At 43.3% G+C, this 22,698-nt stretch overlaps 1 protein-coding gene across 2 annotated transcripts in view; it reads right to left on the bottom strand.

Moving 5' to 3' along the window:
• Positions 1-13,831: 13,831 nt before the first annotated feature.
• LOC106607249 (LIM and SH3 domain protein 1) overlaps positions 13,832-22,698 on the bottom strand; it is a 33,845-nt gene continuing 24,978 nt past the window's right edge. For both annotated transcript variants that reach the window (XM_014204028.2, XM_045720602.1), the window contains 3 exons: positions 18,889-18,967; positions 17,930-18,048; positions 13,832-17,574 (listed from right to left, as the gene is read on the bottom strand). In XM_014204028.2, coding sequence (XP_014059503.1) covers positions 17,401-17,574; positions 17,930-18,048; positions 18,889-18,967 — 372 coding nt within the window. In that variant the 3' untranslated portion in view covers positions 13,832-17,400. The remainder of the gene's footprint in view (positions 17,575-17,929; positions 18,049-18,888; positions 18,968-22,698) is intronic.

Here is a 22,698-nt window from a genome sequence, read left to right as displayed (position 1 = left end):
TGCACCTCAGATTGCAGCCAAAGTAAACGCTTCACAGACACACCTCAACATCAACTGTTCAGAGGAGACTGCATGAATCAGCCCTTCATGGTCGAATTGCTGCAAGGAAATCACGACTAAAGGACAGTAGGTGAACGGATGATCTCCGAATGTGTGGTTTCCACCGTGAAGCATGGAGGAGGTGGTGTGATAGTGTGGGGGTGCTTTGCTGGTGACAGGGTCCGTGATATATTTAGAATTCAAGGCACACTTAACCAGCATGGCTACCACAGCATTTTGCGCCATCTCATCTGGTTTGCGCTTAGTGGGACTAGCATTTGTTTTTCAACAGAACAATGACTCAACACACCTCTGGCTGTGTAAGGGCTATTTGACCAATAAGGAGAGTGATGGAGTGCTGCATCAGATGACCTGGCCTCCACAATCACCCGACCTCAACCCAATTAAAATGGTTTGGGATGAGTTGGACGGATTTGCGAAGTAAAAGCAGCCAACAAGTGCTCAGAATATGTGGGAACTCCTTCAAGACTGTTGGGAAAGCATTTCAGGTGAAGCTGTTTGAAAGAATGCCAAGAGTGTGCAAAGCTGTCATCAAGGCAAAGGGTGGCTACTTTGAAAAATCTCAAATATAAAATGTATTTTCCACTCCCGCGCTGTCTTGGCTGTGTGCTTAGGGTCGTTATCCTGTTGGAAGGTGAACCTTCTCCCCAGTCTGAGATCCTGAGGGCTCTGGAGCAGGTTTTCATCAAGGATCTCTGTACTTTGCTCCGTTCATCTATCCCTCGATCCTGACTAGTCTCCCAGTCCCTGCCGCTGAAAAACATCCCCACAACATGATAATGCCACCACCATGCTTCACCGTAGGGATGGTGCCAGGTTTCCTCCAGATGTGAGGCTTGGCATTCAGGCCAAAGAGTTCAATCTTGGTTTAATCAGACCAGAGAATTTTGTTTCTCCTTTAGGTGCCTTTTGGAAAACTCCAATTGGGCTGTCATGTGCCTTTTACTGAGGAGTGGCTTCCGTCTGGCCACTCTATAATAAAGGCCTGATTAGTGGAGTAAATTTCGTATGAAATTCTTATGAATTTCTGTGATCTTTTATTTCAGCTCATGAAACATGGGACCAACACTTTACATATTGTGTTTATATTGCGGCTGCGATTGGATTTACATGAGCCAACCACAAGATGTCGCCAGCACCACAAATAACAGTTGCACTGCCGACGTGGCAGGATCTGTCGTCATTAACTGTGCAGCATCTCAGCTCACACAATGCCTGTGTGAAATACCTAGATAGGTGAGAACAAATTCCCATCCACCATGTTGATGCTACCTGTCCTGTGTTTTCAGATCAGTACAAATGAAAGAGAGGAGACAAAGAGAGAAGGCCACTTTAAGACTATCGGGATGCATCCCACCCATTGAGTGATAATCCCTCATTCCCAGACCCTGGCCTATGACGTCCGGAATACTGCTTGTTCTCTTTTACTGATAATGAATTGCACCCATATGGTGTCCCAGATCTAAACCAGTCCAAAATTAGAGGAGAAAAATGAAAAGAAGCAGTAGAACTGGCTTCAAGGTCCAAATTTGGATTTGAGGACCGTATATCATCTATAGTATATTGCTATTATCTATTGTCTGTCTGTCTGTCTGTCTGTCTGTCTGTCTGTCTGTCTGTCAGTGAGAACCAGTTCTGATAAACCTTGAGTGCCGATGCCATTAAAACGGACGGATGAAGGAGTGGGGGATGAGAGGGGGATAAGTGGGTGGGAGAAGGGGATGATAAATGTGCTTATTGTTTGTTAAAAAAGTTGAAATGTCCTAAATAACATTAAAGGGATAGTTCACCCATATTATAAAATGACATATTGGTTTCCTTATCTTGTAAGCAGTCTTTGGACAACGTATGACAGCAATTCACGCTTTATCGTCTATAAGTAACTTTGTTGAGTTACACAATAAATGTTCAGCTCCTGAGGCAAACAGCAGGGCTGTGGAGTGAACCCGGGTCGCTAGCGTGAAAGAACCCTATGCATCGTGCCAATAACGTTAATCCACTTGGTGAGAATTGTAACATGGTTCATATACGGAGGACCCCTACACTGCCCCTTCCGAACAGGAAAGCAAGTCCCCATGCTTCAACTAGTCAGCCCCCTAACATGCCCGCTATCCCACTTCTGACACCAGTGTAGCAAACTACGGGGCAAGGAAGTGAATCTGGGTTGCTGGCGTGAAACGCAAACATCCTACGCATCGGGCCAATAGGATTACCCCACTTGGTTAGAAATGTAATGTCACTCATATAGTGCGGATCGCTACAATACTTTAACACTTTAGAACGATTTGGACATGAAGCGCAAAAATGCTAATGTCCTCTACTATTGACTTCAAGCCACAAATGCTAAAAAGTTAGCATTTGAAACCATGACCAGGTAAACAATATATGTCCAGGTCTATATTGAGGGCCAGGCTGTTGAAATGCCCAGTTGATTATCTAAATAGTCTTGTAAAACTCTGGGTATTGATGGTCCTTTTGAAAGAGGGGGTCATTGATATCGATGCCCAGGGTGAAAGAGCTGTGAACTCACCTGTGATGACTCAGGTCTACCACAACCTTTCCTACTGGGCGCGTTCCTCTGCCTAGGCGTCGCTGACGCCTGCCAGATCTTATGAAGCCTGGATAGGTATTTTACGTATCAGCTAAACACATCACGTTATAGGAATCTGTCAGTCGATAACACAGTCGATGACGTGGCACGCAACCATTGGTTGATTCATGCAACGTCTGAGCAGGGAAACGCGACCATTGTATTAGTAAGCGCCACAGCAAGCAGGTACCACAGCATTTTGGGCAGCAATTGATAAAAATGTGATGATGCATAAAGTGGGATGGGGTGCAGCATGCCCAGGGGAGGACCAAGAGGTTGAACTCAAACGTCTATTCAGGGCTGCGTTAAGTACGACAAAACGGTGCGCAACGTTCAATTAAACAGAAGCGTTACTGTTCTAAATTATCAGTCGAAAAACGGGGGGTTGGGTTGTGGGTTGAACGTTTTGGGGGAACGTTTCGTTCAGTATAAACAGTCACGCAACATAGCAAACGTTTAATCAAACTGAACGCACCTCTGGACTGGGCTCCTATCCAGTGTTTCCAGATTGACAGTGAGGGCAAACACCAGTGGACAATAATTAGGGGAGAACGGCTAATAATGGCCGGACAGGAGCAAATGGAATGACATAAAATACATGGAAACTATGTGCTTGCTGTATTTGATACCGTTCAAATTATTCCGCTCTAGCATTACCACAAGCCTCCTGTTGCAAACACTGTTATGCATAATGTCTCGTGAGAAGATTCTACGTGTAATTTCGCAATAATGCACTTCTGGGTAACTGAGATTACTGTTTGCAGGAGAAGGGTGTATTCATAAATCGGATTCCGTAGCAAAACATTGTCGGTTGCAAAAAGTTTTACAACTGAACCCGTTTATCCAAACGGAAAACGTTTTGCAACGAAAACATGAGTTTCTATTCGACAAATTCGGATAGGTCCCTCTTGTTACGTTCCGTTTGTTCCTCACGTAAACGGTTTCTGTTGCAAATCATTTTGCTACAGACCAAACGTTTTGCTACGGATTCCGATGAATGAATTCCCCCCTGGATCCAGAAATGGCATCAGTGAAGCTGGAAGACTGCAGTCTAACACTCAGAATGAATGTCAACATTAAAGATGAAGAAGAGAAAGAGAAGATTGGGAAATCTGTTTGTCACGGTAAGAGCAGATGGTTCTAACCAGATGGTTTATCATCAGAAGTTATACATCCAGAAGTGATGATGACCCAGTCTAGTACAGACCAAATCAGAATGTTTATAAACAAAGCATTTCTGGTAGCTCGGTAAGAGAATCGGAAAGCCGAACTCAAGAACCCATAATAAACAATGCAGACCACCGCCGTACTAGCTTATCTAATGAATATACTCTGTTTTTATAAAATCATCAACACCACTTTCTTGCTATAAATCCCTATTTTTAGCTAGCTAGATAGTTTGCTTCGTTCATGGAGGAAATGGAATTCTAGCTAGCATTGCAGCTGACCTAAATACAGTACTTCGTAGATGACCAGCGCCTAGCTAACGTTAGCTTCTTCTTCAGTGAGGTGTAACGCCGGTTGGCGTCCAATATATTCTGCATTACCGCCACCAACTAGACCGGGTATAAAGCCCATATACTTTACGCAACAACAACAAAAAATGATATAAGTATAAAAACAACCCTGCCATCTAACCCTACACTCATTAATAACTCAATTCCACTATTTAACCCTATCTGTTCCTAGCCCAGACCAACAGAGGACGAGACACCACCACTCAACACACCCAGTAACTCTTCTGAAGTCAAATCTCCTTCACCCAAATACTTCTCTGCAGCTGCCACCACAACCTATATTTTCTGCGATTTACGTTCCATCCCTGTGGTAGAGTTGACAACCATTGCTATAAATGCTAAGAAGCCAATCTTATATCAGTCGTTGGTCTATACGTCTGTGCTAACACAGATCTACTACTCACACGGATCCTCTCAGGATCGCTCACCCTTCACCCATTTTCCTCTACTTTCTTCACTGCCTCAGCATACGACACCCTCTGCACTACTCTAACCCTGGTAACCTCAACCTGCCTCTCTCGCACCGGACACTTCTCATCCCCAGCACCATAGGCACACCTACATAAAACACATAGCGCTTCTTTCCACAATACTACGTAGTCCTTTGTCTCATGCCCTTCTGCACTCTTCTCACACCTAGGAACCTACCTCCCACACACTGCTGCCACATGCCCATAAGCTTGACACCTGTAACAACATAATGGAATTGGCACAAAAGCTCATACGGGATAACTGAAATATCCTAACATCACTTTGTAGGGCAAAGACTCAACATCAGAACTCACGCCACTCTGTCTGCGTCACACCAAACGACGAGCATCACAAACACCGGGCAGGTAGCCTAGTGGTTAGAGCGTTAGACTGGTAACCAAAAGGTTGCAAGATCAAATCCCCAAGCTGACAAGGTACATATCTGTCGTTCTGCCCCTGAACAAGGCAGTTAACCCACTGTTCCTAGGCCGTCATTGAAAATAAGAATTTATTCTTAACTGACTTGCCTAGTTAAATAAAGGTAAAATTTAAAAAATCTGGTCCACCTTCACATTTACCGCTACCCCAGCAATCACTCCTTTCAATGGTGCCATGCTCTTGTCCCCATTTGTGTGGTGTGGAGTGCCCGCTCCCTGTGACCGACAGAAACACAAACAATTATCACAAACCCACCTCTGGTTACTTCACTGACTTCACAGCACCCAATTACATTTTCACCCAACCTGAAACCACATGTTGATCAGCCAATAGGCGGGTGTCTACTTTCTACAAAATAACAGACTCATCTTTATCCTGACCATCAGTGCAAGGATCGGGCTCCAATAACCTCACCAAACCTGCCACCTCTAGTAATTCGCCCTCATTTTTAAAATGTAATTCAACTTTATTTAACCAGGAAAAGCCCATTGAGACCCAGAGTCTCTTTTTTCAAGGGAGACCTGGCCAAGAAGGCAGCAACAATCAATACTTTACAGAATTCAAACATACAACAATACATTTCAACAACATGATCCAGCCTAAAAAAAAAAAGCATTTACACTTCTCTGTAACAGAGTCTACCATCACAAATGTAAATTCATTCAGTGACACTAACATATCTAGATGAAGGATGGATTGTAGACTATTCCATGTCTCTGGTGCACAAGACGAGAAGGCTACCTACCTACCTCTGAGGAAGCACAGTTCCCGCTCAGCCCAGTCAAAACTGTTCGCTGCTCTGGCACCCCAATGGTGGAACAAGCTCCCTCACGATGCCAGGACAGCGGAGTCAATCACCACCTTCCGGAGACACCTGAAACCCCACCTCTTTAAGGAATACCTAGGATAGGATAAAGTAATCCTTCTAACCCCCCTTAAAAGATTTAGATTCACTATTGTAAAGAGGTTGTTCCACTGGATATCATAAGGTGAATGCACCAATTTGTAAGTCGCTCTGGATAAGAGCGTCTGCTAAATGACTTAAATGTAAATGTAAATGTAAGGCAGTCTTGCCTAATACTGTAAATGTCCGGTAGACCTTAAGTAGGAACCACCTAGCAGTCCAGGTATGGTAACTGCTGGTATTGAAGGAGACCAGACTACAGAGGTAAAGAGGGAGTTTACCCAAAAGCTCTTTGTAGATGAACACATACAAATGTAGCTTTCTGCGCATATAAAGTGAGGTCCAACCTATCATTTGGTACAATGTGCAATGGTGGGTGAGTTACTTGGCACTTGTAATAAAGCGCAAGGATGCATGATAAACAGAGTCGAGTCTCTGTAAGATAGAGGAGGCTGCGTGCATATACAACAAGTCACCATAATCAATTACAGAGAGAAAAGTGGCCTGAACAAATTTCTTTCTAGCCAGAAGCGGGAAGCAAGCCTTAATACAAAAATAAAAACCCAATTTCAATTTAAGCGTCCACACAAGATTATCCATATGAACTTTAAAGGACAACTTGTCATTCAACCACATACAGTTGAAATCGGAAGTTTACATACACTTAGGTTGGAGTGATTAAAACTAGTGATTAAAACTAGTTTTTCAACCACTCCACACATTTCTTGTTAACAAACTATAAGTTAGGACATCTACTTTGTGCATGACACAAGTCATTTTTCCAACAATTGTTTACAGACAGATTATTTCACTGTATCACAATTCCAGTGGGTCAGAAGTTTACATACACTAAGTTGACTGTGCCTTTAAACAGCTTGGAAAATTCCATAAATAGATGTCATGGCTTTAGAAGCTTCTGATAGTCTAATTGATAACATTTGAGTCAATTGGAGATGTACCTGTGGATGTATTTCAAGGCCTACCTTCAAACTCAGTGCCTCTGCTTGACATCATGGGAATATCAAAAGAAATCAGCCAAGACCTCAGAAAAAAAATTGTAGACCTCGACAAATCTGGTTCATCCTTGGGAACAATTTCCAAACGCCTGAAGGTGCCACGTTCATCTGTACAAACAATAGTACGCAAGTATAAACACCATGGGACCACGCAGCCGTCATACCGCTCAGGAAGGAGACGCGTTCTGTCTCCTAGAGATGAACGTACTTTGCTGCGAAAAGTGCAAATCAATCGCAGAACAGCAGCAAAGGACCTTGTGAAGATGCTGGAGGAAATAGGTACAAAAGTATCTATATTCACAGTAAAACCAGTCCTATATTGACATAACCTGAAAGGCCGCTCAGCAAGGAAGAAGCCACTGCTCCAAAACCGGCATAAAAAACAGACTACGGTTTGCAACTGCACATGGGGACAAAGATCGTACTATTTGGAGAAATGTCCTCTGGTCTGATGAAACAAAAATAGAACTGTTTGGCCATAATGACCATCATTATGTTTGGAGGAAAAAGGGGGAGGCTTGCAAGCCGAAGAGCACCATCCCAACCATGAAGCACGGGGGTGGAAGCATCATGTTGTGGGGGTGCTTTGCTGCACTTCACAAAATAGATGGCATCATGAGGGAGGAAAATTATGTGGATATATTGAAGCAACATCTCAAGACATCAGTCAGGAAGTTAAAGCTTGGTCGCAAATGGGTCTTCCAAATGGACAATGACCCCAAGCATACTTCCAAAGTTGTGGCAAAATGGCTTAAGGACAACAAAGTCAAGGTATTGGAGTGGCCATCACAAGGCCCTGACCTCAATCCTATAGAAAATTTGTTGGCAGAACTGAAAAAGCGTGTGTGAGCAAGGAGGCCTACAAACCTGACTAAGTTATACCAGCTCTGTCAGGAGGAATGGGCCAAAATTCACCCAACTTATTGTGGGAAGCTTGTGGAAGGCTACCCAAAACGTTTGACCCAAGTTAAACAATTGAAAGTAAATGCTATCAAATACTAATTGAGTGTATGTAAACTTCTGACCCACTGGGAATGTGATGAAAGAAATAAAAGCTGAAATAAATAATTCTCTCTACTATTATTCTGACATTTCACATTCTTAAAATAAAGTGGTGATCCTAACTGACCTAAGACAGGGAGTGTTTACTAGGTTAAAATGTCAGGAATTGTGAAAAACTGAGTTAAATGTATTTGGCTAAATTGTATGTAAACTTCCAACTTCAACTGTACCTATGTATTTGTCGGATGTCACTTTTTCAATGGATAAGCCACCAGATGTAACAATGCTAACCTTCTCTGGCTGAGTGCGAGCTCTGGTAAAGGTAATTCATTTTGTTTTATGTACATTCAAGACCAGTTTAAGACCGTAAAGGGAAGCCTGCAGTGACTGAAAAGCAGTCTGGAACTCTTCAACAGCCTGAAACAGAGAAGGCCACATGATTATATGACTTTGCTGGTTGCATCCCATTTCCCAAATCATTAATATAAATTGAGAACAACATAGGAGCTAAAATGGAAGCCTGGGGCACACCTCTATTAATCTCAACAAAGCTAGACATGATTGTCAGTATATACACATTGTGTTCTGTCAGAAAGATAGTTCCTAAACCAGTTTACTGCCCCTTCAACAATGTATGGTCAACTGAATCAAATGCCTTTGATAAAACAACAAACAGAGCAGCACAATGTTGTTTTTTATCATTCATTTCCATTTCACCTCCAGAACTGGATACAGCGTCTGGCTCACTCTGTTTGCACTTGCCACCAGCCTTCTTTGACCTACCATCTCCCTTTTTTCCATCATCTTCAACAGATTCACCATCTGCCACCCTCGCTCTCTTCAACCTCCACCTCTCTTTCCCAACGTTCTTCATATGTATTCCAAGTATACGTCTCCTTGTGATAATATTGTATTTCTCCTAACATACATTGCGTTCTTGCCCTCTGAAGGGACACAATTTCCTCCTCCCTTGATCAACGTCACTATGACCAGAACTCGGTCGCTAATGATAGCTAGCCAGGCCAGCTAGCTTTATTTTCAGTGTTGGATACAGTGGTGGACTGGGACAAAAATTCAGCCCTGGCATTTTAGCCACATCAGCCCACGTCAATGTGCACACAGACAGCAATATTCAAACCTGTCCAGTATTGCCATAATTTCATTTGTTTTATTAACTGTGCCATCTGGAGTGCTCAAAGAGTAGATTAAAGAAGTGAAGTAGACAAACTGCCAGTGTTTTGAAGTTCTATGAAATGAGTCTGTGTAGTTGCTAACCCTTGTGATAGTGAGTGGCAGGTCATTGTCTTTGACTGTCACCCACTTTTAGAATACTTTTATTCCCCCGTTGTATTGTACAGTATATGTATAAGTCATATGTACACAGTGTACAAAACACTAGGAACACCTTCCTAATATTGAGTTGCACACCCTTTTGCCCTCAGAACAGCCTCAATTCCTCTACTACCATACCCCGTTCAAAGGCACTTAAATATTTTGTCTTGCTCATTCACCCTCTGAATGACACCCATACAAAATCTGTCTCAATTGTCTCAAGGCTTAAAAATAATGATTTAACCTGTCTCCTCCACTAAATCTACACTGATTGAAGTGGATTTAACAGGTGACATCAATAAGGGATCATAGCTTTCATCTGGATTCACCTGGTCAGTCTGTCATAGAAAGAGCAGATGTTCCTAATGTTTTGTATACTCAGTGTATATCACACCAACTGACTTGTTCTTTGGATGTTGTTCACACAGGAGACTGTGTTGAGACACACTTTTGTAATCGTATTGTTTGTTTCTCACTGTGAGAGAACTGTGCAGAAGAAAGGGAGTATTATAGATTGTTAGCCTCTTTACTTTACTGATCAGTGTGCACCTTGTCAGTTTTGGTGTGTTTTGTTAGCTTATATTGCAAATATATTTACATTTCCTTGGATTGGCCCTTAGGGTTGAATACCCTCGATGAGGCTTCACACATTAGAGATAAGTAGACCAGAGCTAGCTGATATTGAGTAGTTTCCCATTGAAGAAAATTGTCATGGTTCCTGTCTGCGTAAGTGGGCATGCTTTCCCACGTGAGATCACAGCTCACAAGAAAGAGGGAATGCATACTTACACAGACAGGAACCATGACCATTTCTTTCATTGGAGGGAGAAAAAAAATTATGCGACATCTTCATTTATTCACCATCTTTGATATACAGTGCATTCGGAAATTATTCAGACCCCTTGACTTTTTACACATTTTGTTATGTTGCAGCCTAGTTTTAAAATGGATGAAATTGTTTTTTTCCCCTCATCAACCTACACACAATACCCCATAATGTGGAAGCAAAAACAGGTTTAGACGTGCAAATTTATAAAAATATAAACATTGATAACACATTTAAGTAAGTATTCAGACCTTTTACTCAGTACTTTGTTGAAGCATCTTTGGCAGCGATTACAGCCTCAAGTCTTCTTGAGTATGACGCTACAAGCTTGGCGCACCTGTATTCGGGGAGTTTTCCCCCATTCTTCTCTGCAGATCCTCTCAAGCTCTGTCAGGTTTGATGGGGAGAGCCGCTGCACAGCTATTTTCAAATAAAATCTTATTGGTCACATACATGTGATTAGCAGATGATATTGCGGGTGTAGCGAAATGCTTGTGCTTCTAGCTCCAACAGTGCAGCAATATCGAACAAATTACACAACATATACCCAATACACAGAAATCTAAGTAGGAATGAATTAAGACTACATACATATGGACGAGCAATGTCAGAGCGAAACTGACTAAGATACAGAAGAATAGTATAGAATACAGTAGATACATATAAGATGAGTAATGCAAGATCACTTAGTGAACTGATAAAATACGGTACTAGTGAATTAGATCAAATTAAGAAAGAAAATGCTAGAACTGGCCCTGCCTGTACTTCAAACAACATGGGTTGATTAGGATTCCAACCTTCTCTCAGACAGCTAGTTAGTTACAAGCCACAGCAGGTACAAGCTGCAGCTACCACTGACTTGTGTCATTCTGCCTTTGAGCTAGATCGTGGGTACGTCCCAAATGGCACCCTATTAAAAGTAGTGCACGACAATAAAGGGAATACGGTGCCATTTGAGATACACACCTGTACCTCAGTTTTAGCTGCCATGTCGTCACAGAGAGACCACCAACACCAGATACCATATCAGGGATATCTAGATAGGTTTCAGACCAGGGTTCAAATACACGTGTATAAGTATTTGTTATTTAAATGCATATATTCTGTGTATTTGAGAATGTTCTATTAATGTAAGGCTGCCGAATCAACTACTTCTATAGAAGTATTTGAAAATATTTTAACATTTCCTTTAAATAGCCTATGATTTGAAAATATTTTGAAATACTTATTTCTAAAAATATTATTTCAAATAACCTTAGAACTGAACAGACCTGGGTCAAATGCATGGGATTGAAGCGCCTTTGAATGGGGTATAGTAGTAGGTGACAGGCGCAACGGTTTGAGTGTGTCAAGAACTGCAACGCTGCTGGGTTTTTCACTCTCAACAGCTTCCCATGTGTGTCAAGAATGTTCCACAACCCAAAGGACATCCAGCCAACTCAACACAACTGTGGGAAGCATTGGAGTCAACATGGGCCAGCATCCCTGTGGAACGCATTCGACACATTGTAGAGTCCATGCCCTGACGAATCGAAGCTGTTTTGAGGGCAAAATGGGGTGCAACAATGTTAGGAACGTGTTCCTAATGTTTTGTGCACTGTATGCGCGCATACATTCCCTCTTATGTCAACATGAAGCAATTAACACGAGGTCCAGCTGGCTTGCGATCTTGTTCTGTACTCAAACCTTCAAAATGTAGGCAAAAACATATATATCCTACAAATGATTCACTCCCTCTTGCACACCAATGCACATTCACACATTTTGAAGTGAAATAAAGCTAGCCAGGTTTTTGCGTACAAATCTTTATTTCAAATGGCTTAACACAACTATCGCCATTTGCCTTGGCTCTGATAAATATAACACTTATGTTTGTGAGAGAAAAACAAACTCCAGTGATGAATCTGAGGGATAAAAACATGCATTCAGTGTGTGGATGACTAGACTGTTATCAACACTGTTCAGATAAATCAGTCATTCATGATTACAGTGACAACAGCGATGATATGTGAGTTACTTCCGGATCCTATCAACTTAATACCTCTCTTCCAGGACAACAAACAGAGCTCCTGACAAACAGTTTAGCTCAGACCCAAGACAATCTCTCTCCCCTAACACGATTCTTATTAATACTTTTAATGCATACATTTTTTTTGTTAGTACTGACATGTCGATATAAATCTCTGTCTGTGTGACTGTTGCTAATAGCTGCTGTATTAACAACCCCCTGACCTTTAGGTTCACTGACTGTAAAAGGGCAGAGAGGATATATTCCTGTTACAAGACATATCAAGTAGAGGTCAATCAAGAGCATCTCAGCCTGTTCATAGAAAACCACTATGACTAAGAAGATAATAGCAATCCAAGTTCATTGGGACTTATTTATACAGCCTAACACACAAAACCATGCATTTAACATGGAGATATTGTACATTGCACAGTTTGGGGGTTTAGTGTTAACCCTCACAGTGTAGTCAAATAGGCACAAACAATACTACTGCAATACAACCTTACTCCTTATAGCCTTACTAATTTGACATCTTTACTAACTCATATGCATTTTACACACAGATAATAATTTTAAAAGAGTCAGAAGGGATGGAGCGTAGGGTACAGGGGTTGCCAATTGGAGCCTACTAGGGTACAGGAGACCCCGTCTCGAGCAGGGTGGCTGAATCTACAGAGACCAACAGAAAGGGGAAGTGTCCACCAGCTGCCAGTCTGTGTCCTACAAGGTCTTCCCCCTCTGATGGGCCATCTTCATTTCCTCCAGAGTGGCAGTAAAGCCCCCCTTCTCCTCCATGTAGAAGAACACTCCTCCCTTGAACAGAAATGCAGCAGGATGGACAGATGTCACATTTACTATGCTCCCTGTCTGTGTTATGCTTTCCTTTATATCCTGTATCATAACGCTAACTAGAAACACTGGTTTCATATTATTCTCAAATATTTTTTGCCCATAAATGATATATATAAATATAAAACACAAACATTCATTTTTATGTGTAAGATTCAATTATCTTCGCAATGTTACATCTAGAATTCAATAACTACAGAGCATAAGAGGCTGACTTCTTGCAATACAGCTATAAAGAATTCTTATTATAAAACGTTTTAATCTATGTGCGCTGCTTACCATTGTCAGCGATGGGTACCGCGGATGTAAGAGAGGCTCACCATATCCCCGGCCCGTCCACCGACTGGGACCAAAATCCGGACACACATCATAACATGTAAATGATGTAGGATAGGAAAACGAGTCCCATGATGGCGAAAAACATCAACATTAAAATGTCCAACATGATGAGAATGCCAGAAACGGAGGATGCGGATGTATGGCTAGAATACACGACGAAGAAATGGGCAGCTTCAACGCCGGCGCAGATCGGGGGATTCCGAAAATAGCCGGACCAGAATAATCTCTTCCCTACATGAAACCCCTCCCGTCATATACTTTCTATAATATTTTATGCGTGGAAGCATACCCGTAAACATTAAAACCAGGGTGGGAAGTAGCGGTAAACAAGGGACATATTTATTTTTGCTAAGGGCCCTGTCCCATATACGTTTAATACATACAATATGCGTTCAGCAAACTCGTAGTCATATAGCCAAGTAATAACAACGAATGAGGAAGCATGTACACTGAAGGAAGCAAATAATACTGGACGCTACTGAGTAAAAATGACATTTTATTGAATCTGTAGAATGTTTAAGTACAATTCGAAGTGCTGTAACAGGGCAACATTATGCTTTTCTCAGGTCCTTAAATTCAACTGGAGTCTAATGATTTTTTTTTTAAAAGAATGTCAATATATGCATGTTAAAAAATAGGAACAACAAAAAATGTTATCAAAACAAAATCATTTTTGATGGAATGCACAACATCGGTCTGAATGCTAGGTCAGTGTTTGGTTGATGTGATTTATATACCAGTATCATACAAAAGCAGGGAATGATTGATTCATCAGAAGCATAGGACATAGGAATCTTTAATTGGGGTAGAAGGTTGGAGGACTCTTGGCCATAGGACTGATAGGACCACGTTGGGGGAGGAGAACAAGGTGATGATATGAGATATGATACAGCAGAGTTTAGGAGTGATACCAAAGCAGAGGAGCATATTGGTCTCCTGGCAGATTCAAAGTCTTTCCTTGCTCCCTCTCTCTCAGGTTGGGGGGGGTAGTAGTATGTGTTAACAGCATCTCTCTCTCTCTCTCTCTCTCCCCTAGCCCCATCCAACCCAATACAGACTATAACATGGTACAGTAAATGTCTATGCCTTGCCACTGTGGTCTATCATCACTCCAGTCACACAAAAACACCATTGTCTCGTCTTTGGCCACTTTGGATTTGTTTCCCGCCAATCAACTATAAGCGTCATTCACCTCCCTCCTAAATCTACCTAGAAACTAAAACAAATCCACATCACTTCACTGCGAAGGAAAAACAGCTGTGGCAGCCAACGTGGGCTTGGTTTATCCCCCATCAGTAAAACACACCAAAGCCTCCAAGTAGGAAAGGCAATTTTATTTTGAGAGGCATTGACTGCAGATACTGTAAAAGGCAACCCAAATTCATAAAAACTCCAAGAACACTCCATTCACTTCAAGCCAAAGCACCTCTCCTTCGTCCTCACTCTTTATTTAGTTACTGAAGCAAAGCAATGAGACTTCCAATAGCTCGGCCCCAAACCTGCCCTTCATACAGTGTATGAGTTAAAAAAAAATGTCCAGTTGTCAAATAGAGAGGTCTTAGATGCTAAATGTAGGCCTAGACTTACCTTTTAATCTGCATGGCAATCTGATTATCTAGTCAGGTTGAGGTGTGTGTTGTGTTCATTCCAGTTCATTTAAAACATTGTTGTAACTCATCACATTACAAAAGTTGAAGCCAAAATGATATGAACGGTCAACACCTACTTATTGTCCAACACGTTCCACCACACTGGTATTAAAATGGGTACTGTTTACCCTTTATACTACCCCTCACCTCATTAAATCAAATCATTCCACACTACATCTTTAGTTTGCAGGAAAAGCCCCTTCCGCCAGCACCATGACCTATAACCCAAAACAACTGTACAATATCATTAAACTAAGTAGGGAGAGTATTGTTTTCAAAAAGCTGAATATTACTTTTAATCCCATGTTGTCCCCCTCATCTGTGACCGTCACAGTGAAGAGAAAGAAACACGTAGGGTGGGAAAGAGAGAAGTAACAGAGGTCAAGGAGGAAGTAGAGTTCACCCTCTACTGAAACCACGTCCCTCTCCAAGCCTCGCGCGGTCCCTTAGGACATGGAATGTACAACGATCGTCGTCACTGGAATTATCTGCCCATGACAGGACAGCCAGACGGATCTCGTAGCTACTACTATGAAAGTTAAGTCATTGTTGCATAACATTTCTCAGTTTTCCGTGCAACAAAGGAACACAGGTTTGCCACTATATTTGGTAGGGAATGTCCGCCCATAGAGTGTCAGAAATATCTAGAACGCAGGTGAGAGGGCGGGCCAAATGTTACTATGCGCCATGACAACTGCTCATTAATGAGCATGTGAATATTCATGAGCCAGTGGCACTCCAGAACATTGCTGTCCACTTCTCAGAGTTTCAAGGACAAGAGAACTGGGTGAGATAGTCCAGTCACGAGTTGGCACAATAAAACAGGAAAATTGGGTTGACGATTATCAGGCAAATGCATAACCCAGGAGGTTGATGGTTGACTTACCCCATGGATCTAAATCTGTGGGATCGCTAACCCAGCATACGCACACGTCTAGACAAAACTAGCGTGCCTTATTGGTTCATAAATCGAGTTGCCGTTTTATTTCTGAAATGTATTTGATACATTGACATTTTTAGAATAAGCCTCTTACAATACCAACAAAGCAAAGGAAAAAAAACATGATACGAAGTAGAAACAATAACATTTACCACAGCCTGGATTTCTGACCTCAGTTCAACACTTCTCATAAGGATTGGAATGCTAAGCAACCAAACAAATGAGAAGAAGAAAAAAATTCACAATACAGAATTGTTTGGAGAATTGCGTTTGGCCTTCGCGCTTACGATCGATCAACTCAGATGTTTGTCATCTTGGAATAGGGGGCAGGGCCTGGCCTGATCCCACCCCCTCTCTCCTCCTCCAACCGTAACCACCATCACGTCACTCAGCTTCCTGTAAGACTGTCAGAAGGCATTTGAGGCTGCGAGCGGGAGAATATCTTCACACCCACTGACTAAGGTGATGACATGACTGTAACCACGTCCCCTAACTAACTCGTCCCTGATCCCTCCTGTACTTCAAATGCCTGAACTTGAGGTACAAGGCATGGGCAGGAGGTGCTCTTCAGTTAAGATAGGATTCCAGTTTAGTTTCAGAACAATACCCACAATGCAGTGCAGGACAGGGTAAGACAGGTGAGGGAACAGATAAGTAATATTGATAAATGCGTATATGTAGTAATAGAAATATATAAGACCTCTCTGGTAAGACTGATACTGTAGACTGCTCACTGACTGGCTGATGCGACAACAATGGGGTATTGATGGTTAATGGAATGTACACAAGTCAAATATTCAAGCTTAGTTCTAACTGCCCAGATACAGTAAGATTCTACAGTGAGCTTCCAGTCAGGCCAATTTCAGCCAGTTTCAAAAATGGGAAAGAAGAAAAAAAAAACCTTCTGAAGATGCCACACCCACATTCCAAACTCATTTTCTCATGACCACATTGGCCTCAGTTCTCTGCTGTCATGGCAACTTGATTGACGAGGTGGGGGAAGGGTTCATATCGTTTTGCATCATAGTTTGCTGGAATATGAAGTGCTGTAGCTAGGATAGTTGTGATACACTGTATGATCCCTGACATGTGTGTGTGTATATATATATATATATATATATATATAGCCTGTAAGATGGAGGTATGATACTTCAATTCCACTTGGGACAGCACTTTTAGTGGACTGAAGATTTGGGACAGAGACAGGCAGACACATTCAGACAGACGGCAGCACAGACAGAGACAGACACACAGACATTCAGACAGAGAGAGTCTGTCGTTGGAGGAAAGCAGACCAGGGGTACACCGGGGGAGGTTGGAAGGGGAGGAAGAGGGGGTCTTACAGGACAGATCAGAGAACGAGTGAAAGAAATAGAAAGCGGCATTAAGATGAGATGGCACTGGGCTTTTCACTTGCTTCTCTCCCCCCCCCCCCACCCCCACTTCTCTCTTTCACAGATCAGATGGCCTCTACATAGTTAGCAGGCAGCATGCCCTGCTGGCCAGTGCGCTCCACACGGCCGTACATCCAGCCCTCGTCGATCACCTGCGCGTCTACGATCACGTCTCCCTCCAGGAAGCCCACCTCGTCCTCATCGGCTGCAGCATAGTCATACACTGCCTGGTACCGCTTCTACACACAGAACGAGAGGGGGGGGGTGTAAAGGGAATAGGAGGGAAGGGAGAAGGTACGGAGAAAGGGAGTGAAAGAGAACATGAAGTTCCTATAACACCACATTCAACAGAGAGAATCTCTGCTAACGAGACAAAGCTACAAGGGCGGGTCATGTGGATACTGCCAGACACAGTGGGGTCCACCTGGACCATGCAGAGAGAACAGTGGCTGCGTCCCAAATGGCACCCTATATAGTGCACTACATTTAACCGGACCCCAATGGGCCCTGGTCAAAAGCAGTGCTTTAAAGTAGGGAACAGGGTGCCGTTTGGGACGGATCCTAACACAGTAGAGAGGAGGGTCTCTGCCTTACCCCGGAGCTGGGAGGGGGGGCGGCGGCCACCTGGCGGACAGGTCCAGGAGCCGCGGCCGGCTCATAGTTGTAGTTCTTAGACGCAGCAGGGGGCTGGTGGGGCAGCTGCTGCTGGAACACTGGTGAGAGACAGAAGGAGGGGGGAGGAGAGAGAGAGAGAGCGAGAGAGGAGAGAGTAATGTGAGAGGGGGAGATGAGTGAAAGATAGACATTTCTGGCTATTCAGTCTGACAAACGGATCCCCCAGTCCCTGGCACTCTGAAACATCTCCTCCTGCTGTATTCCCCCTCTATCTAACTGGCATCCCATTGGTCAGCCCCAGGGCTCTGAATTCCACAGCACAGCAAGTCAAAACTTGCAGCCGTCATTTAGCGCCTTTCAGTTAACTATTGGCGCCTTTCAGTTAACTATTGGCGCCTTTCAGTTAGAGTCATTGTTATAATAGCTATGTTTGTGATATTGAAAGGTGATAACATGTACACAGTGAATGCAGGTTAACAGGTTAACCACTAGCTCACAATCATTGCGTGCTAAAAACAGGAACTGTCCACAGAGCAGAAAGATCAAACACATTTTATGACCAGGGATAATGTAACCATGTGTCTACTCTCACTGACGTTAAAGCTGCAAAAATGTAACAAAATTCACAACAAAATGTGAGTTATAGATCTGTCATTCTCATTAAAAGCAAGTCTAAGTCTGTTCTATGTGCGCTATTTCTATGCTTCCCGTTATTCTGTTGAGTTTTGCGTCTTTTCCTTTAGGTTTTGTACACAAACAGCTGAAAACACAATATTTTTGGTTGTGAAAAATATATTTTAGATGGTACAATGATTCTCAACACTTTACTTGCTTGTGGAATGAGGCAAACTATTCGAATTTTAGCTACAAAGAAATGGCATAGTGACTCTTTAATAAATGCATTTTCATAGTGTGTGTGTGTCTCTCAGCATGTGTACCTGGATTGGGGCTGTTGGGCTGGGGAGATGGGATTTCTCCTCCCATCCTGTTCTTCTCAAACTCCTCATGGTACTTAATCTGTAAAGACAAAACACATGTGTGCGAAAATCAGACACATTATATTCCCATTGTGACATTTAGCTCGGAGTGACTAGATATAATACCCAGATATCATGTATGGTGCTGCTTAGTTTGATAAGAAAACCCTGATTGCATCCTGTTGACTCTCAGTCCAGCAGATAGCCATTTAGAGAAGCAAAATAAAATACAGTTCCTGTTATGTCCAGCAGGTGTCTCCAGATCCCTCCCCAGGCAGCCAGGCTGTGTGTAATAGGTGGGGCGCTACAGTGCAAGGCTACATGCTGCTGTGTTTCTACAATAGGCCTGCTGACACAGAGGAAATGACATCGCAGCCAGGAAGTTGGGTGACCTCAGCGCTGCCTAACAACCCTTGCTGACACATGAGGAACGAACACGAGAGACAGAGACCTAAAGCAAGGGTAAGACATTGAAAGATGAAACAGAGACCCAAAGTAGAAAACCAGAACGGTGCTAAATATATCGCGCCTAAACATCTAACAAAAGCAGTCGGTGAGAATGTCTCCTTGTTTATTCAGGTAAATCAAAGTGCTATCAACACCAGCCGAACATAATAACCCAGCCAACATCACAGAGAGAGACAAGGACAGCGTTCATCTCCAAATGACCACCAGCCCAATAAACCTGAGACAGATCCTTTACTGCAGTATAACAGCCCTACTCACGTTCCCAGCCTGACTGATAACATTGACTGACACACACAGCCTAGATTCTGCCCCCTCCCTCCCTCCCTCCCTCCGGGTGAAAGAGGTCTGTGTTCAGGGTGTCAGAGAAGAGTGTATTCAGACTGACTGGAGGAAATGAGTGTTAAGTGTGAGTGAGGACATTGCGTTCAGTGAGGGCGAGACAGAGCGAAGCAATATGTTATGTGAGAGAGTGTGTCTGACATGACTTCTGTTTGTTTGGGAGGCGAAGGTTGCACACAGATGGCGTGTGCGTGCGTGAGACTGAACAGGAAAAGCCCAGCCCCTGCCAGTCCCGGACACAAAAGAGCCCCCCCCCCCTAACCGTCACTACATGAATCAGGAGAAAGTAAAAAGGAGGTAGGAAGGGAGAGAGGGATGGAGAAAAAAAATGGAAAACAAGTGAAAGTTCCAAATAAATGTCAATGAGAGAAAGCGAGATTATTGATGTGCAGATAGACCAGAGACAGAGTGGTAAGGAGGTGCATGGAGATATATATAGATAGTGTGTGTGTGTGTGTGTGTGTGTGTGCCTATTTCAGCCACACCCGTTGCGGACACCATGCGCAATAGTGCCATTACTCTAGAGCAGTGGAAACACGTTCTCTGGAGTGATGAATCTCGCCTCACCATCTGGTAGTCCGACGGACTAATCTGGGTTTGGCGGATGGCAGGAGAACACTACCTGCCCGGATGTACAGTGTCAAATGTAAAGTTCGGTGGAGAAGGACTAATGGTCTGGGGCTGTTTTTCATGGTTCGGGCTAGGCCCCTTTGTTCCAGTGAAGGGAAATCTTAACGCTACAGCATACAATGACATTCTAGACAATTCTGTGGTTCCAACTTTGTGGCAACAGTTTGGGGAAGGCCCTTTCCTGTTTCAGCATGACAATGCCCCAGTGCACGAAGCAAGGTCCATACAGAAATGGTTTGTTGAGATCGGTGTGGAAGAACTTGACAGGCCTGCACAAAGCCCTGACCTAAACCTCATCGAACACCTTGGCATGAATTGGAATGCATACTGCGAGCCAGACCTAAATCGCTCAACATCAGTGCCCGACCTCACTAATGCTCGTGGCTGAATGGAAGCAAGTCCACACAGCAATGTTCCACAATCTAGTGGAAAGCCTTCCCAGAAGAGTGGAGGCAGTTACAGCAGCAAAAGGGGGACCAACTCCATATTAATGCCCATGATTTTGGAATGAGATGTTCGATGAGCAGGTGTCCACATACTTTTGGCCATGTAGTTAGTTAGTGAGTGAGTGAATATATATTCAGATCTAGGATGTGTTATTTTAGTGTTCCCTTTATTTTTTTGAGCAGTATATATATATATATATATCTATATATATATATCTATATATCTATCTATATAGATATATCTATATCTATCTATATAGATATATCTATATCTATCTATATATAAATCTAATCTATATCTATATATATATATATATATATATATATATATATATATATATATACACACTGCTCAAAAAAATAAAGGGAACACTAAAATAACACATCCTAGATCTGAATGAAAGAAATAATCTTATTAAATACTTTTTTCTTTACATAGTTGAATGTGCTGACAACAAAATCACAAAAAAATAATCAATGGAAATCCAATTTATCAACCCATGGAGGTCTGGATTTGGAGTCACACTCAAAATTAAAGTGGAAAACCACACTACAGGCTGATCCAACTTTGATGTAATGTCATTAAAACAAGTCAAAATGAGGCTCAGTAGTGTGTGTGGCCTCCACGTGCCTGTATGACCTCCCTACAACGCCTGGGCATGCTCCTGATGAGGTGGCAGATGGTCTCCTGAGGGATCTCCTCCCAGACCTGGACTAAAGCATCCGCCAACTCCTGGACAGTCTGTGGTGCAACATGGCGTTGGTGGATGGAGCGAGACATGATGTCCCAGATGTGCTCAATTTGATTCAGGTCTGGGGAACGGGCGGGCCAGTCCATAGCATCAATGCCTTCATCTTGCAGGAACTGCTGACACACTCCAGCCACATGAGGTCTAGCATTGTCTTGCATTAGGAGGAACCCAGGGCCAACCGCACCAGCATATGGTCTCACAAGTGGTCTGAGGATCTCATCTCGGTACCTAATGGCAGTCAGGCTACCTCTGGCGAGCACATGGAGTGCTGTGCGGCCCCCCAAAGAAATGCCACCCCACACCATGACTGACCCACCGCCAAACCGGTCATGCTGGAGGATGTTGCAGGCAGCAGAACGTTCTCCACGGCGTCTCCAGACTCTGTCACGTCTGTCACGTGCTCAGTGTGAACCTGCTTTCATCTGTGAAGAGCACAGGGCGCCAGTGGCGAATTTGCCAATCTTGGTGTTCTCTGGCAAATGCCAAACGTCCTGCACGGTGTTGGGCTGTAAGCACAACCCCCACCTGTGGACGTCGGGCCCTCATACCACCCTCATGGAGTCTGTTTCTGACCGTTTGAGCAGACACATGCACATTTGTGGCCTGCTGGAGGTCATTTTGCAGGGCTCTGGCAGTGCTTCTCCTGCTCCTCCTTGCACAAAGGCGGAGGTAGCGGTCCTGCTGCTGGGTTGTTGCCCTCCTACGGCCTCCTCCACGTCTCCTGATGTACTGGCCTGTCTCCTGGTAGCGCCTCCATGCTCTGGACACTACGCTGACAGACACAGCAAACCTTCTTGCCACAGCTCGCATTGATGTGCCATCCTGGATGAGCTGCACTACCTGAGCCACTTGTGTGGGTTGTAGACTCCGTCTCATGCTACCACTAGAGTGAAAGCACCGCCAGCATTCAAAAGTGACCAAAACATCAGCCAGGAAGCATAGGAACTGTGAAGTGGTCTGTGGTCCCCACCTGCAGAACCACTCCTTTATTGGGGGTGTCTTGCTAATTGCCTATAATTTCCACCTGTTGTCTATCCCATTTGCACAACAGCATGTGAAATTTATTGTCAATCAGTGTTGCTTCCTAAGTGGACAGTTTGATTTCACAGAAGTGTGATTGACTTGGAGTTACATTG

The sequence above is a fragment of the Salmo salar genome, chromosome ssa06 (assembly GCF_905237065.1).
Source record: "Salmo salar chromosome ssa06, Ssal_v3.1, whole genome shotgun sequence".
Taxonomy (NCBI): Eukaryota; Metazoa; Chordata; class Actinopteri; order Salmoniformes; family Salmonidae; genus Salmo; species Salmo salar.
This window is presented reverse-complemented; position numbering and strand designations above follow the sequence as displayed.